General features: G+C 39.5%; 1 protein-coding gene across 3 annotated transcripts in view; it reads right to left on the reverse strand.

Moving 5' to 3' along the window:
- Positions 1-5,609: 5,609 nt before the first annotated feature.
- GDE1 (glycerophosphodiester phosphodiesterase 1) overlaps positions 5,610-16,497 on the reverse strand; it is a 17,040-nt gene continuing 6,152 nt past the window's right edge. Inside the window, exons 1-6 of one of the 3 annotated variants that reach the window (XM_023728509.1) lie at positions 14,753-14,800; positions 13,809-13,984; positions 11,892-11,997; positions 8,425-8,517; positions 7,481-7,692; positions 5,610-6,788 (exon numbers count right to left, since the gene is read on the reverse strand). In XM_023728509.1, the coding sequence (XP_023584277.1) occupies positions 6,641-6,788; positions 7,481-7,692; positions 8,425-8,517; positions 11,892-11,997; positions 13,809-13,984; positions 14,753-14,755 (738 nt within the window). In that variant the 5' untranslated portion in view covers positions 14,756-14,800 and the 3' untranslated portion in view covers positions 5,610-6,640. Of the gene's footprint in view, positions 6,789-7,480; positions 7,693-8,424; positions 8,518-11,891; positions 11,998-13,808; positions 13,985-14,752; positions 14,801-16,497 lie in introns of those variants that run through there. The other 2 variants (XM_023728510.1, XM_004373299.1) reach the window with 2 other exon arrangements.

Below are 16,497 nucleotides of genomic sequence, written 5' to 3' on the forward strand. Positions count from 1 at the left end.
GTGATTTAGATCTTGTAAGCACTTAAGAGTTCTGAACAAGCCTAAAGAAACATTTTTTTAAAATTGTACTTTAGATGAATATTTACAGTACAAATTAGTTTCTCATTAAACAGTACACATATTGTTTTATGACATTGGTTAACAACTCCATGACATGTCAACACTCTCTCTTCTCAACCTTGGGTTCCCTATTACCAGCTTTCCTGTCCCCTCCTGTCTTCTAGTCCTTGCCCCTGGGCTCTTGTGCCCCTTTAGTCTCGTTTTGTTTTATGGCTTGTTGAATCTTTGGCTGATGGGTGAACCTTGGGAGTGACTTCATTAAGAAGCTAAAAGGGTGTCTGGGGGACATACTCTTGGGGTTTCTCCAGTCTCTCTTAGGCCAGTAAGTCTGTTCTTTTTTTGTGAGTTAGAATTTTGTTCTACATGTTTTCTCCACCTCTGTCTGGGACCCTATGTTATGATCCCTGTAAAAGCAGTCAGTAGTAGTAGCTGGGCACCATCTAGTTGTACTGGACTCAGTTTGGTGGAGGCCGTGATAGCTGTGGTCCCTTAGTCGTTTGGACTAATCTTTCCCTTCTGTCTTGTTTTCTTCATTCTCCCTTGCTCCTGAAGGGGTGAGACCAGTGGAGTATCTTAGATGGCCACTCACAGGCCTTTAAGACCCCAGATGCTACTCACAAAGGTAGAATGTAGAACATTGTCTTTATAAACTATGTTATGCCAGTTGAGCTAGATGTTCCCCAAGACCGGTCCCCATAGCCCTCAGCCCAGCAATTTGGTCCCTCAGGGAGTTTGGATGTGTCTATGGAGCTTCCATGACCTTGCCTTGTACAAATTGTGCTGGCTTCCCCAGTATTGTGTACTGTTTTATCCTTCAACTTGGTGAAATTTTTGTCAAAACCGGATTGCAGACACCAATCTCCAAATAAGAAAGCGAGTACTGTATCAAGGAAGTAGTGGATTTCATCAACGTTTTAAGAGGTAGCCTTTCTTTGCTATCTATGTCTCGGGCATCTTGAGTTGCAGAAGGGCAGTCCAATGAGCAGCAGCAGATGTGACTTTTTCTGTATTTACTTTCCTGGGAAGAATGCTATCTGTCATGATGTTGGCTGGCCCCTTGATGCTGAATCCTGAGCCATTTATCTTTGGCCCTGACCGTTCATTTCACTCTAAGTCTGTATCTCCAGTTCCCTCAAGGAAGTGTTCACTTGGTGTCATGGTTTGATTATGTCCCCCCCAAAATGTGTATATCAGTTTGTCTGGGCCATGATTCCTGGTACTGTGTGATTTTCCTACACATTGTAAAACCTGCCTCTATGATGTTAATGAGGGAGGATGGGTGGCAGTTGTGTTGGTAAGGCAGGACCTGATCTACAAGACTGGATTGTGTCCTGAGGCAATCTCTTGAGATATAAAAGACAGAAGTGAGCAGTGAGACAGGGGGACCTCATACCATCAAGAAAGCAGTGCCCGGAGCAGAGCACGTCCTTTGGACCAGGGTCCCTGCGCAGAGACGCTCCTAGTCCGGGGGAACACCAAAGAGAAGAAGGCCGACAGAGAGAAAAAGCCTTCCCCGGGAGCTGATGCCCTGAATTTGGACTTTTAGCCTACTTTGACTGTGAGGAAATAAACTTCTCTTCATTAAAACCATCCACTTGTGGTATTTCTGTTGTAGCAGCGCTAGATGACTAAGACACTTGGGTATCCCATAATTCATTCCTTCAACAAACATGTATTGAGCATCTGTTATGTGACAGGTACTGCAGTAAGTGTTGAATGATTGAGAATTAACCTAATCAGGGACATAAAAGACTTATACAATGAAAATTATAAAACACTACTACAGGAGACTAAAAGAAACCTACAAAAATGGAAAGGAATCCCGTGCTTATGGACTGGAAGACTTAATATAGTGAAAATGTCAATTCTACCTAAAGCAATCTACAGATAAAATGCAATGCAGATACAAATACCAACAACATTCTTTACTGAAATGGAAAAACTAATGACCAACTTCATATGGACAGAAACCCAGAATAGCTAAAGCAATATTGAAGAAAAACAACAAAGCAGGAGTCCTTATACTCCCCCATATCAAAAAATACTATACAGCCACTGTAATCAAAATAGCCTGGTATTGGTTCAATGATAGACACAGACCAGTGGAGTAGAATTGAAAACTCATAATTCAATCCTGCTATCTATGGACAACTGATTTTTGACAAGGAGTCAAAGTCCATTCAGTGGGACAGAAATAGTCTCTAATAAATGGTGCTGCAAACTGGATATCTATCTGCAGAAACATGAAATAGGACCCATTCTTCACACCATACACAAAAACTAACTCAAAATGGATTGAAAACCTACATGTTAAACCTAAAACCATAAAATTCTTGGAAGACAACATAGGGAGAAGAGTATGGGACCTAATCTTCTGTAAAAATAGGATAACAAACATAACAAATGCATGAATAAAAGAAGATAAAACAGATAAATGGGACTGCATGAAAATTAAAAACTTATGCTCATCACTGAAAGAGTAAATAGACAACCTACACACTGGAAAAAAACTTTGGAAACAATTTATCTGATAAGGCTCTAATCTCTAAAATCTATAGAAAACTCTTAACAACTCAACAACAAAACAACCCAATCACAAAATGGGCAAAGGCCATGAACAGAACCTTCACCAATGAGGACATACAAGCAGCCATCAGAGAGATGCAAATCAAAACTACAATGAGATACCATCTTAGCCCAGCTAAAATGGCACTGATAAAAAGAGATAACAAATGTCAGCGAGGATGTGGGGAGACTGAAACTCATTCATTGCTGGTAGGGCTGTGAAATGGTACAACCACTATGGAAAATGTTATGGCGCTTTCTCAAAAAACTAGAAGTAGAGCTACCCTATGATCCAGCAATCTCACCCTAGGTATATACCCTGGAGACCTAAATATAATGACATAAACAGACATATGCACACCTATGTTCTTCGTTGCTTTATTCACAATAGCAAATAAATGAAAACAACCAAAGTGCCCATCAACAGATGAGTGGACAAGTAAATTGTGGTACATATATATAATGGAATACTACGCAACCATAAAAAACAATGAGTCGGAGAAATATAACATGGATGGACCTAGAGGACATATGCTAAGTGAAATAAGCATATAAGGAAAAAATATTGTATGATCCATCTTTTATAAGAAGACACGAATAGATAAATATAGAGACCGATGTTCACTGGTGGTTACTGGGGGGGGAGGGTGGGGAAAGTATGCTTTATACCATAGAGACTAGTTATTTTTGGTGATGGGAAAAGTGGCACCGGATATAGATGTAGTGAATACAGCACAACCAAAGTAAAAATGAGTGTTTGAGCACATACGGATGGGTACAGGCAAACTGGTATACAGGTGGGTATAGGTGTGTACATAGGTAAGAACAGAAGTATCTATAGGTGCGTGTAAATGCAAATATGTGGGAGCAAGCACATATATTCATTGAAGACACAAATACGGATACTTCTCAGACATAACCAAACACCTTCCAACATTGGTTTTCTGGGTTTGAAGGCTTAGGACCATAGTTTTGTGGGACAACTCAGTCAACTGGCATAACATAGTTCACAAAAATCATCATCTGCATCCTAGTGAAGTGAGTAGCATAAGGGATCTTAAAAGCTTAGGAGCGGCCATCTTGACACAGCAATGGGTCTCTACTCACCAGGAGCAAAACAGTAACAAGGTAACCACGCAGAGAAAAAACAAATCTACATAAGCCACAACCTCATCGACCCTGAGACCAGAAGAACTAGATGGTACCCACCTACCACCACTGACTGTTCTGACTGGGGGGCACAGTAGTTGGTCCCGGATAGAATGGGAGAAGAATATGGAGCAGAACTCAAATTCTTAAAAAAAAAAAAAAGCCAAACTGGCACAGTAGAGAGCACTCCCCAAAACGTTCACCCTGAGACACTCTTTAAACATAGAACCGAGCCTATCCCGAGATCACCTTTTAGCAAAATAGCAGAAGGGCACACAAAATAAAGGCTATTACCCATAAGATCAGTGTCCTACTTAAAAACCATCAGCATGAGACCAAAAGGTCAACAATTACTCAAAAGCAAAGATGATAAAGTAAGAGGACAGGGAAACTAGAGTACTGGAAAGGGAACAAACAGAACACAGAGAATGTTGACGTTGTGATAAATGTAACTAACGTCACTGAACAATTTGTGTGGAAATTGTCAAATGGGAACCTAACTTGCTGTGTAAATTTTCACCAAAAACTCAACAACATATTATCAAAAAACAAAAAGGAAAAAGTAGATCTGGCCACACACGCCTGCATTCCAGCACGCTGGGTGGGGTTTGTGAGGCGAGGCTCCTCCTATCCCCTCCTTCCTAACACCCTGTGCCAGCTTCCCTCATTTATGGAAGCCGCCTGAGTCGCCAATCTTTGGTTTGAAACAACAGTGGCCAGTTTGTTAATTATTATTTATAGGATGATACTGAGGTGATAATTTCCTCAAGGGCTCTGATAAAAACAGCCAGGTGGGATGTTTTTGTCTATTATGTCCTTTTTCCGCTTCTACTTCTGTCTACTTGAGATCTTGCAGGTCTCTCTCCCTCTCCTTTTTTTTTTTAACCACTTCCTCCTCTCTCTTATCACAGCATGGAAATATATGCAGTTTAAATATTTGTCCCATTCACTGAATCAATCTTTGTCCTGTTACTAATTTTAAAATTCAAGAATATTACTTTGTACATGTTGACTGAAAACGCCCCAAGCCCCATCTGTCATGCCCCTGCCACCATCAACTGTAACAAAAATTGGTTTGATTCTCACTTGCATCTAGCTGAGTGGCTGGTGGCCTTCCCAAGTTCACTGGACCGAACTGCTGCCAAGCCGGAGGCTCGTGATCCATTGGAGGGAAGCAGGAGGGAAGCCATGACTAAGCTGTGGAAGGGGGTGCAGCTAAAGAAGAGCAGCTTTGCAATGCTTAAAACACTCAACTTCATTTTAAATACTGCTACTTCAGTTCACTATAAAAACCCTGGAAGCTCATGTCGGAAAGAGCACCAACTTGGGAATCAAGGGTTCTACGTAATAAAGGCAGACCCGGTGAGTGGTTAGGAGGCTGCTCTGGAGTCAGACACACCTGGCTTTGAATCTCAATTCTACCACAGGCTCTGAGACCTTGGGTAACTAACTTTGCAGTACCTCAGTTTCCTCATCAGTAAAAAGAGGAGGAAAATTCTCCACAAGCTTTTTGTGAGAGTTAAATAATTTATGTTAAACATTTGTACAAAACAAAACAGACCCATTACCATCGAGTCAAATAGCAACTCATAGTGACCCTATAGGACAGAACTGCCCCATAGGATTTCCTAGGCTGTTATCTTTATGGAAGCAGACTGCCACATCTTTCTCCCACAGAGCGGCTGGAGGGTTTGAACTGCAGACCTTTCGGTTAGCAGCCAGGTGTTTAACTACTGCACCACCAGGGCTCCAAACACTTGTATAGTTCCTGGCAAATACAGTGAAACCTGTGAGAGCCAGAACTCGACGAGACTGCCTTAGTTTTTCTAGCCTCGCAAGTTTTCTGCCTTTGACAGGTTGTAGTCTTACCAATTTTTCATCGCTCCTTTTAGTGGAAAATACTTGAGTTTTCCTTCTCTGACAGGTTTCCACCTTACACAGTTTCCGGCTTTCCCAAGTTTTCCACAGTAAATAATTTATTTAATAATTTCATTACCATGAAAGCCAGGCTCTGCTATGTTACCAGCTGTGTGATTTTTGAACAAGGCCCTTCCCTTCCACAGGTTTTAATTTCCTAAAAATTAGCCTAGATGTTCTTGCAAGTTTTTTCCAGTTCTAATTTTCTATGTTCATCCGGGGTAGAGCTTCCTACCTAGTAAGCCTGAAAAAGTGCAACTGTGCCACCTGGTGGTTTGTAGCTGCTATTTTGAGATGCCATAAACCAATTCCTCAAAGTGGTTTTAAGACTTCCTTACCATTTTGGTTGCTGTACATTGAAGCCTTCCCAAAGGCTGTTGCCCCTGTTCCCTGGATTGCAAACAGTAGCTTCCCTAAATTCCTAACACCTTAGTATATGATGCTTGGAACTCAATTTTCCCTTAATGCTCTTTTTAATGATTTTATTAGTATGGTCACAAGTTTGAAATCTATAGTACATTGTTAATGTAGTGGAATACAAATTATTTGAAATCACATTACATAAGTGTGCCAAGTTTTAAAAATGTCAACTCTGAGCAGTCATGCATTTCCTATGCATTTGCACCTGTATCCCCAAATTGCACAACTCAATCTGTGCTTATTCTCATTGGGTCTCGGTGTGCATCTCAGCTAGGATGGGGCAGGAGCTGTGGGACCTTATCTCAGGCCCAGATTTTCCAAGAGCAACAGTGTTGAACTCAGACATTCCATGGAGTGTGGTGGCGACACTGGGTTTTGCTTTGGTTCAGATAAAAATGCAATTCCCGACCATTGCTTGTGTGAGTCACCTGATCCCCCAGGGCTTGGGCTAGCACACAGGTGTTCTGATATCCCTGCATGAGGCCAGCAGGCAGTTTCGGATCCCATGTTTCCTCCATGGGGCAACAGTCTAGAACTGAGGTGCACAGTCTTCCAACATGCTGTCAGTGATGTAGCTGGAAGCAAGATGGGATTCGTAGTAACTTTTTTCATCAAAAGTATTAACAGTCCAACCAACAACCTGGATTCCTTTAGCTGACCACTTATTCAAGTAGGCCCTGGAGAAAGAGGGAAAAACAAATCCCATTAGAATAATGACCAGCTGCCCCAGAAATCTATAATAGTTGCTAAGTATGGTATTCATTGAGTACAAATAGTGTCAAGAAATAGCCTCTCAACTGACCTCTGCAAACATTTCTTGAATGAATGCATGCATGACTGAAATAATATGAAACTTAAAACTGTTATGGACTATTAAGCATGTAATCAGCTGAAATACACAGCTATAACAATGCCAAAGGAAAGATTCAGAGACTGATAACTGCAGGTGAGGGAATGAAAAGTTTCTTGGAAGCAATGGAGCAGAGCCTATAATGTACAGGGAAGCAGGAGGAAAGATGGAAAGGATGAGATGGAGATGCCCTCACTGTAGCTGTGCCCTGGATCCTGTGTTGGTTTTCAAAGGGAGTCAATCCCAAGAAATTTAATCCTTCTTTCATCAGAGTCTGACACATTCACTTTTTCTTTAAAATGCACTAAAAACCAAGACTATCTCCTCAACCTGTTTTGGAAACAGTGAAACATGCCTGAACTTTTCCCACCTAAGAAGCCAGTGGCATTCCAGCTTAATAAAGATGCAAGGGGCTTTGCAGTTGGAACCAATACATGCTCTCCACTCTGTTAATCCTTCCTTTCCAAGAACAGCATTCAGGAAGTGTGTCAGAAGAAGATAAAAGACCTTCCAACTTACGGGGATACAAAATCCTTTTGCATGAGGAAAGCTGAAATTCCACACAGGTACCACAAGATATTATGCATGCTCCAATCGAGCAAAATGTCCATCATCACAAATACGGACTGTTTCCAGACAGAATTATAACGTGGTTTCCCATCACCTGTATAACTAAGGCTCCAAGGTCTGTGAGTTAAAGCTGTTACTACATTCTGATCTGCCTGTCTCATCTGAAAAGAAATTTTGGAAAAAAAAGTTATTATATCTAAAGTATAATACTTCTCATTTGTTCTTTAGATTTAGCCAACGTGCTCACTCTGACGAGGTGGTCATAGTTGTTATCCTAGCTCCATATCTACTAAACAAATGTACTCTATCATAAACCCTTGGAGAAAATAATGTGATAGATGTAAAATATTTAATATACAGTATAAATCATAACACTTCCTTCAAAACCCTAAAAGAATTGTAATCGCATCTTTAAAATAAGAGAAATTTATAAAACCCAAACCCATTGCCATCAAGTTGATTCTGACTCATAGTGACCCTATAGGTCAGAGTAGAACTTCCCCATAGGGTTGCCAAGGCTGTAATCTTTACGGAAGCAGACTGCTATGTCTTTCTTCCGAGGAGCAGCTGGTGGGTTCGAACTGCCAACCTTTTGGTTAGCGGCAGAGCTCCTAACCACAGCACCACCAGGGCTCCTTGAATGAGCCTATAGGCAACATAAAAGAAGGGGCTAAGAGGGGTCGTGGTATTTTTAAATGGGATAGGAGTACATTCCCTTTCCTGAGTATCTCTTACTAATTAAAAAAACAGGAAAAAAAAAAAAAAAAGCTTCTTATCTGTGACCCTCATTCAGTTCAATTTAACAGGCATCTATCTTAAGCTTATCCTGTTTCCCATTGCTATTACCACCAACTAACATAACATTATATACAATAAAAAATCCTGAATTTTACCTTGTAAATAACATCTGGCAAGAAAGAGCAGACGATACTATTATTGTATAACTGAGGAAACTCCAGATAAGCTTTCTTTAGAGCAACAGTAGCCTGTAAAACAGATATTCATGTATTTAAAACCTATTAAAATGTGACAGTCCCAGCCAGTAACTATTATACATTAAGTATAACCCTACCTAGTAAATCAGAAGTTAACTAATATCTGGGGATATCTGGGAAAGAGTATTGGTAGATTCCATTATCCATATGGATACATTTTAAACTCACATCAGCAGTAGACAAGCAAGAAACTGGGGTACTGCTCTTTATACTCTTGTCAAGAGGCTCACCCCTTTTTTTTCACCCTTTCAGAAAGTATGGCAGACTGCAGGCTGGTGAAAGCTGGAAGCCAAATTTAAAAATCCTTTCCTTATATCCCAGCATAGCCGCCAGGAAACGGCCTTTACACCCACAACTCTATCGCCCTTCCGACTTTCCTAGATGAGACGTGAGCCAACCAGCCTGGGAAGTGCAGAGAAGCAATGGAACAAGGGACATGGGGGTGGGGGCTGGAAAAGTCTCTGAACTCTTCCCAAGAGGAGCAGAAGTTTCTTTTTATAGAAGTAGTCCAGTGAAGAAATGAAGAAGAAATGACAGAATTAAAGTACTGACATTTTGCCACCCCTCGTGAGTGGGCAGATCTGGCCACTAAGCGTCAACAGCAGCTAACAATAACAAAAAGAGTCAATCATATGTTATGTGGAATGCAACGTTACTGCAGTGTAATGCTTCATACGCTGCTGATTTTCAGGAAGTCCCACACATCCAGAATCAAATATAAGCAACAAAATGCATTAGAAAACCAAAACAACAACATAGAAATTATCCATGTCATGCCTCTCCTTCAGTAATATGACTGAGTGGTATTTAACCAAAGTTGTTTTTCTGCTATTTGAACTAGCATATGTGTAACTCTTCACCTATATTATTTTATTTAATTCTCACAACAACCTCATGTCGTAGTTTCTTTTATTATTCCCATTTTGCCCGTGAGGAAATTGAGGTTTATCAAGGTTAAGGTTACAATGTTGTGACAGGGCTTCATCAAAGTATGTTGAACTCGAAAGCCTATGATCGTGGCTATTGTGTTGTACTATCTCCAATTTGTTGCCTCCACCTGTCCCTCTAAACAGTAGTCCCCCCTTATCTTCAGTTTCAATTTCCGTCAACCGTGGTCTGAAAATAAACAATTCTTAAATTTTAAATTGTGCGCCAATGAAATCTCCTGCAGCCTACTGGGTCCCACCTGAGAAGTGAATCATCCCTTCTGGCGTACCTACGCTGTATACGCTACCACCCTTTTACTCACTTAGTGCTGTCAGGTAACACTGATTTTACTTAATAATGGCCCCAAAGCGCAAGAGTATTGATGCTGGCAATTTGGATATGCCAAAGAGAAGCCATAAAGTGCTTCCTTTAAGTGAAAAGTATTTATTTTCAGGAAAAAGAAACAGTATATATAGGGTTTGGTACTATCTGCTGTTTCAGGCATCCACTGGGGATCTTGGAATGTATCCTCCACAGATAAGGGGGGACTACTGTACTACCAACTTGGTGAATTTTGCTTTACCCTATCTTGGCCAAACACCTGTGAGAGCCCAACCAGAAAGCTCAAATAGCTGGATGCTTTCTTCCCCCTCTTTTTTTTTTATTCTAATAAGCACAAAGGTCAGTACACTTTGGGTAAAATGTAGGAGCTACCAGGATTCCACATCGCCAGCAAAACCAAAGGTGCTCATTAAATACACATGTTCCTTTGACCTCATTCTAGATACTTTCAGAAGCTCTTCTCTAGGTGGTCTGGCCAGGAACCTGTATTTTTAATAGGTACTCCAGGTGACTATGATGCAAACCAACTGGAAAACCTGGACAGTATACAACTATAAGTTAACTAGAATAGTAAATTACCCAGAGCACCATTCCCCCCTTTCTTCACAAATGCGAGCTTACTGTACTAAAATTAAAGAGTTTATCTTTAGGCTTGCATTTCAGATTTTAAGAGCAACTGGCTTCACTTATATCCTGGGATTAATTAAAAAAAAAACACAAAAAACGACATCATCAGAATTCTCAACTAGTAGATGGTCATTACTGGTTGTAGCTATTGCTAGGGGGGAGAAACAAACTTCTTTGTCCAAATGGGAAAGGAAGTGTTTTTATTTGAAAAGCTGGTTATAAGAGAACAAAGGTAATCTGAACCATATTTTCCCAATCATTTCCATAGCAATGTTTTTATGAGTAGAAGTATATGCTCTAAAGTTTAAGCAAATTTTTTTTTTTAGGAATTGTTATGGTTGAATTGTGTCCCCCCAAAACGTGTATCAACTTGGCTAGGCCATGATTCCCACTATTGTGTGGTTGTCCTCCATTTTTGTGATCTGATGGAATTGTCCTATGTGTTGTAAATCCTAATCACTACCTGTGGTTAATGAGGCAAGATAAGGTTATGTTAAAGAGGATTAGAGTAGGATGCAACACCCTTACTCAAGTCAAAGCCCTGATCCGATGCAAGTGGAGTTTCCCTGGTGTGTGACCTGCATCACCTTTTATCTTACAAGAGATAAAAGGAGAGAGAAGCAAGCAGAGAGTGAGGGACCTCATACTACCAAGAAAGAAGTGCTGGGAGCGGAGCAAGTCCTTTGGACCCAGGGTCTCTGTGCTGAGAAGCCCTAGACCAGGAGAAGGTTGATGACAAGGACCTTCCCTCAGAGCTGACAAAGAGAGAAAGCCTTCCCCTGGAGCTGGCACCCTAAATTCTGACTTCTAGCCTCTTAGACTGTGAGAGAATAAATTTCTGTTTGTTAAAGCCACCCACTTGTACTTCTGTTACAGCAGCACCAGATAACTAAGACAGGAATGTTACATATATTTAAAGAAAATACAGTAATTTTCTGATAAAAGTATAATTATGCAAGTCACAGAATAACAAAACTATATCAGAAACCATACAAAAGGGATTAAACCTATGTAAAAGATATCCTGCTAGCTCTCAAAAGCTTTAAATACGAGGATTTTCTTTCAATGTAGTCCACTGTTGTCCAGCTAAGATCCTTAACAGGCAGATGCAATTGGTCTTGTGTTCAACTCCTGGATTCCTTTTTATGAGGTTGAGTGGTCTGTTCTAGAAGTGTCTCTTTACTATTTAACATCTTTTGTAAATGCTTTATGCAAATAAAAGAAACCTGACTCTTCCCCTTTGTGCTGGTTACAGAACATCAGGAGTTATTAAAAGGTTCAGTTCCATAGTGTACTGTTTCCTTAAAGATGTGGATTTTTGCATTGTATACTTCCATTAAGCAAATATAATTTGTAAAAATAATTTAAGAAAAAGAATAAATAATAAAATACATCGCTAACTTTGGAAATGACTAACAACTAAATGAAATGTCTTTTTTAAAAAGTGAAGTCCATGGTATAAACTGTACCATATTTGCATGGCCTTTGACATCAAAGTAGATTGTGAGGTTATGGTTTAGGCACTCTGCAACGGCTTCTCTCAGGGTGGGGATCTTTTCATCAGGGAAATTATTCCTATAAGAAAGGGAAAAGGAAGTAGTAGGTTGTAGGAAAAAGATAAAAGTTTAGTGGAACAGACATTTTGCAAATGTCTCCCAACCAAAAGGAAAGAGTGTCTTCCCCAACTTCTCTTCTTCAACCATTCCAAAGCCCAAGGATAACTACTACTAGCACTTGAACCAAATTACAGATATTCATGACCAAAGAACAGCAATAAGAACAAAAATCATTTAATTTTTAGGAAATCACTGAATTAATAACATAATCACTAATTCTCTCTGACCAATGGGCAGAATGTATGTCACCTCTGGAGACCTCAGAGATTTCATTTTAAGATCATCAGTGCCCGACGCAGGACAAACTTCTGGGAATAAACAAATCTGTCAAGTTTATTGTTGTGCATTTATTTAAGTGTAACCGTTTAACTACTTTTCTAATAGATAATTTTTGGATAAAGAAAATGAAGGTTAAGTGCCGGATACATAAGAAAATAGCTTTTCTTACACAGTTAAATTTAATTATACATGATTTAACTTAAGCTGATTCAACTTTATTATTTCAACAGTAAGATCTTAGTTTTTTTAAAAAAGGATAAAGATAATTTAAATGGTATAGGCGATTCTGCCAGCCGTTCTATTCAATGTCTATTGCTGGGGAGTGAGAGATGGGAGACCTAACTCTGCTCTTCCACTGGCTAGTTTCAGTTTCCATGCCCCCTCCAAGGATGGACGTCTCACCACTGAACATAATTACACCTACTCCTCACCTATCGACTATCTCGGTATCCGACATTTCACATTTATGACAACAGTAAAAAATCTACTGACCATTTTGCACATTAACTACGTATGTCTGGCAGTAATGAACGCTGAGGTGCAAGGCAAGAGTAACACTGGCTGTGATGATTAAGGTTATGTGTCAACCTGGCTAGGCCATGACTCTCAGTGGTTTGGCAGTTATGTAAGGATGTAATTTGATAGTTATGTAATGATGTAGTCACCTTCCATTTTGTGATCTGATATGGTCATTCTCCATCTTCATATGACGCCGATTTTCACATAACAACTTGGTCTTTGGAACCTAACCATGTCAATAAGTGAGGAGTGGGTGTATAGATAAAATACCTATTTTTCCTACAACATGGTCCCTAAACACAAGCAAATCACTTCATTTGGTGTTCTATCAAAGAAATGCAACATGCTCTTCTTTTGGAGCAAAGACTGGTTAAGAGTTATTAACATGGTATATTGATTTCTGATATGGTGCCTTCTTAAAGGACTTTTAAAGGTGATGTTGATCCTAACCATTTTTTGCTTTGTGCTGACTTTGGACTTGTCTGACCTGATTCCTCAGCTTTCGCAGCCTCGTGAGCCAGCAGCCTGTGGTCTGACCTGCCAGTTTGGGTTCGTCAGCCCCTGCAGCCACGTAGGTCGGTAGAAGCCTATGCCTGACCCATGGATTTGGGACTTGCGAGCCTCCACAACTGCGTGAGCCACTTCCTTGATATACGGTTCATGAGTTCTGTGAGACTCTGCAGCGAATTAGGTAACCCAAAGACGGGAGGGAGGGTACTGAGGGGAGGGAGAGTAGTTGATGTTAAAGATGATGGAGTGGTACAGCAGTTTGGAAAAGCGGACATGTGGGACATTTTGCTGATCCTTATAAAAGAAATTATTTGTTTACTCAGGAAACCTGTATACAGTTCAACACAAAACAAAACAAAAATACTCTCCTGGAGCAGAAGATGCAATTAGAAGGTGCCAGTGTTCATCTGTGGTTTTCAAACAAAGGTGAAAGATACGTTTAAGTGACAATAAGCCACTTACCTCAACCTGTGATTTGCTGCAGGATTAAGTTTCCTAATTTGTTCAAATGTCAAATCACACAGTCGACCAGTCCCATCAGTCGTCCTATCCACTGTGCTATCATGCATTAAGACAGGAATCCCGTCAGAAGTAAACTCAAGGTCCAACTCCACACCTGTTGCTCCATTCTTAGCTGCCTTAACAAAAACATCAACAATATTAATGTCAAATGGCCACAAATGTCATTTTGCAATCTAGACACCAAGAAGAATAACAGGGCTGGCTCCTTATTGATCCCTTTCCTTTCTCATAACAAACAGCAACCCCAATCTGCTCCTGTTTTTCTTAAGTGTTAACTTTACTGCAACTTCTATACTTACAGATTCCTTACAAACATCCATTTCCCCACTCTTACCTCCCTCACAGTGGCAAATGAAGAGACTTCTGGAACTTCAGTTGTCTTTGGTTGCCTACTCATATTTGGTTATCAATGCCTTATAAATATTTACATAAATTCCCTTGTTTACCTACACTGTTTGGCCCAGTAGCTCAGATGAGTCCCCTGCGTTTGCTGATTAGTCACGTATTTCACTACTTTGGCATAAACAAGATAACTAGGGTTTTTTTGTTGGTTTAACCTCACCCTCTATAAGAGAAACACAAAGCCTGCTTCTAGGGAACACTTTACATTATGTTTATGGGAGCAGCATTGGCTGTTGGCCAATAAATTGGTAAGCCTGATGAATGTTTTGAAAAAAAGTAACTCGAACATTCAGTTTTATGGGCCATGCTCCTCTGAGACACACACTATCCAGTGTTCGCTTCCTTGGCTTCCTCATTACAATGAAGCTGTGAAATGCTCATTATGATCAAGGTTTTAGTTTTTGCTTTGTTTTCTAAATTATGGTCTATTACAAACACATAGAGTAGTGTAGTATAAGATTTAACAGGTGTTAACATTTTACCATAAGCAGCCCTGGTGGTGCAAGTGGTTAAAGCTCTCAGCTGCTAAGTGAAGGTTGGTAGTTCGAACCCACCAGCTGCTCCTCAGGAGAAGGATGTGACAGTCTGCTTCTGTAAAGATTACAGCCTTGGAAACCCTATGGGACAATTCTACTCTGTCCTATAGGGTCGCTATGAGTTGGAATCAACTCGATGGCAACGGATTTATTCTCAGTGCTTTAAATGTATTAACTCATTTGATCCCTACAACCCTGCGATATACTATTAATATTCCCATTTTACAGATGAAGAAACAGAGACATTAAGAAACTTGTCCTGGGTCACACAAGGTAGGATGTAGTAGAAGCTGCACTCTTAACCGTTACAACTTTACTATCAACAATTCAGATGCAGCTAAAATTTTCCTGTTCATTTCCTTCCCTTCCTTCCCAGATGTTATTACCACGTTAAAGGTGGTGTGTATTATTCTTGTATTATTTCCTTCAATGTCTTTTTATATATTTATTACACATTTATGTCCCCATAACAACATACAGCATTATGCTAGTGCATGGTAAGCATTCAATAAGTGTTAGCCGATGTTATTGTGTCCTTTGTAAGACATTTTTAATTATAACACAACTTCATCATTCATTACCTTTATGGATATTTTTCTATCTTGTTTAAGAAATCCTCTCCTACCCCCGTGTTATAAAGATATACAAGTGTATTTTTTTCTAAGCGTCAAAGTTTGATTTTCACATATATGACCAAGATTCCCTTCTTCCCTCAAAATACCACAACAGGATAGGTTCAAATCTCAATTTCATCACTAACTGGCTGTGTCATCTAGGTTAAGTTATTTTTCCAGTCTAGCCTGTTTCATCATTTTAAGATGTTATTTCTATAATGATTTTTAGAGGATCTAGAAATAATGCATGCGCTCAGAAACAGTGCCTGGCTCAGAAATGGCACTCAATATAAGCTATCATGATTAGAAAAACATTTTGCCTTAGTGAAAAAGTCATTACAAGAATGCTTACATCTGTACTGACACAAGGTTGAAAGGTATTATCTTTTCTAAGTTAAAGACAGAATAATGTACTGGTAAATCAACACGGGTTATATGCTTTCTAAGGTAAAACAAAAATCACATTTTCAGTATACATAGTGACTCTCTCTCACTATAACACAAATGTTATCCTTGTTCCTTCATGCCAGTACTATAATTAGGTTCAATTACACGTTTATTCATTAGAGTCTTCTTCATTTGACTACAACACAAAAAATAACAATGGTGAGACTGTATTTTAGCAAGACTAATAAAACTAGTGATTAATTTATCTCTTCTGAGTAGTTTATTAAGGTCAAAAACAAAAAACAAAACAAAAGCTCTATAAAAGAACCACTATATTAGAATTTCTTTAACCAGGCATTCTAATGATTACATTCAACATTCTTTACCAATACTTTTATGTTATCCCAGTTATAGAGGCAAAAGGATGAACCTCCAACTCTAATTCACATATTAGTATACACGTCATACTCACCTTTTTATTCATCTAGGGAAATTTATCTTATCATAAGGGTATTTCACATAAATCAGTTTACATAAAGTGCCAATTTTATTAAATTTTATTTAAAATATTTGTTACTAAAATCACTAATCTGATGTTAGAAGCCTAAACTTGGGCAAGGTGTATCCAGAGGAAAGGTGGAAAAATTTTCTATGGGGATGGGGTTAACTCTAAAGGGGGCACAAAGGAAC

This window comes from Trichechus manatus, unplaced genomic scaffold, assembly GCF_000243295.1.
Source record: "Trichechus manatus latirostris isolate Lorelei unplaced genomic scaffold, TriManLat1.0 scaffold00024, whole genome shotgun sequence".
Taxonomy (NCBI): domain Eukaryota; kingdom Metazoa; phylum Chordata; class Mammalia; order Sirenia; family Trichechidae; genus Trichechus; species Trichechus manatus.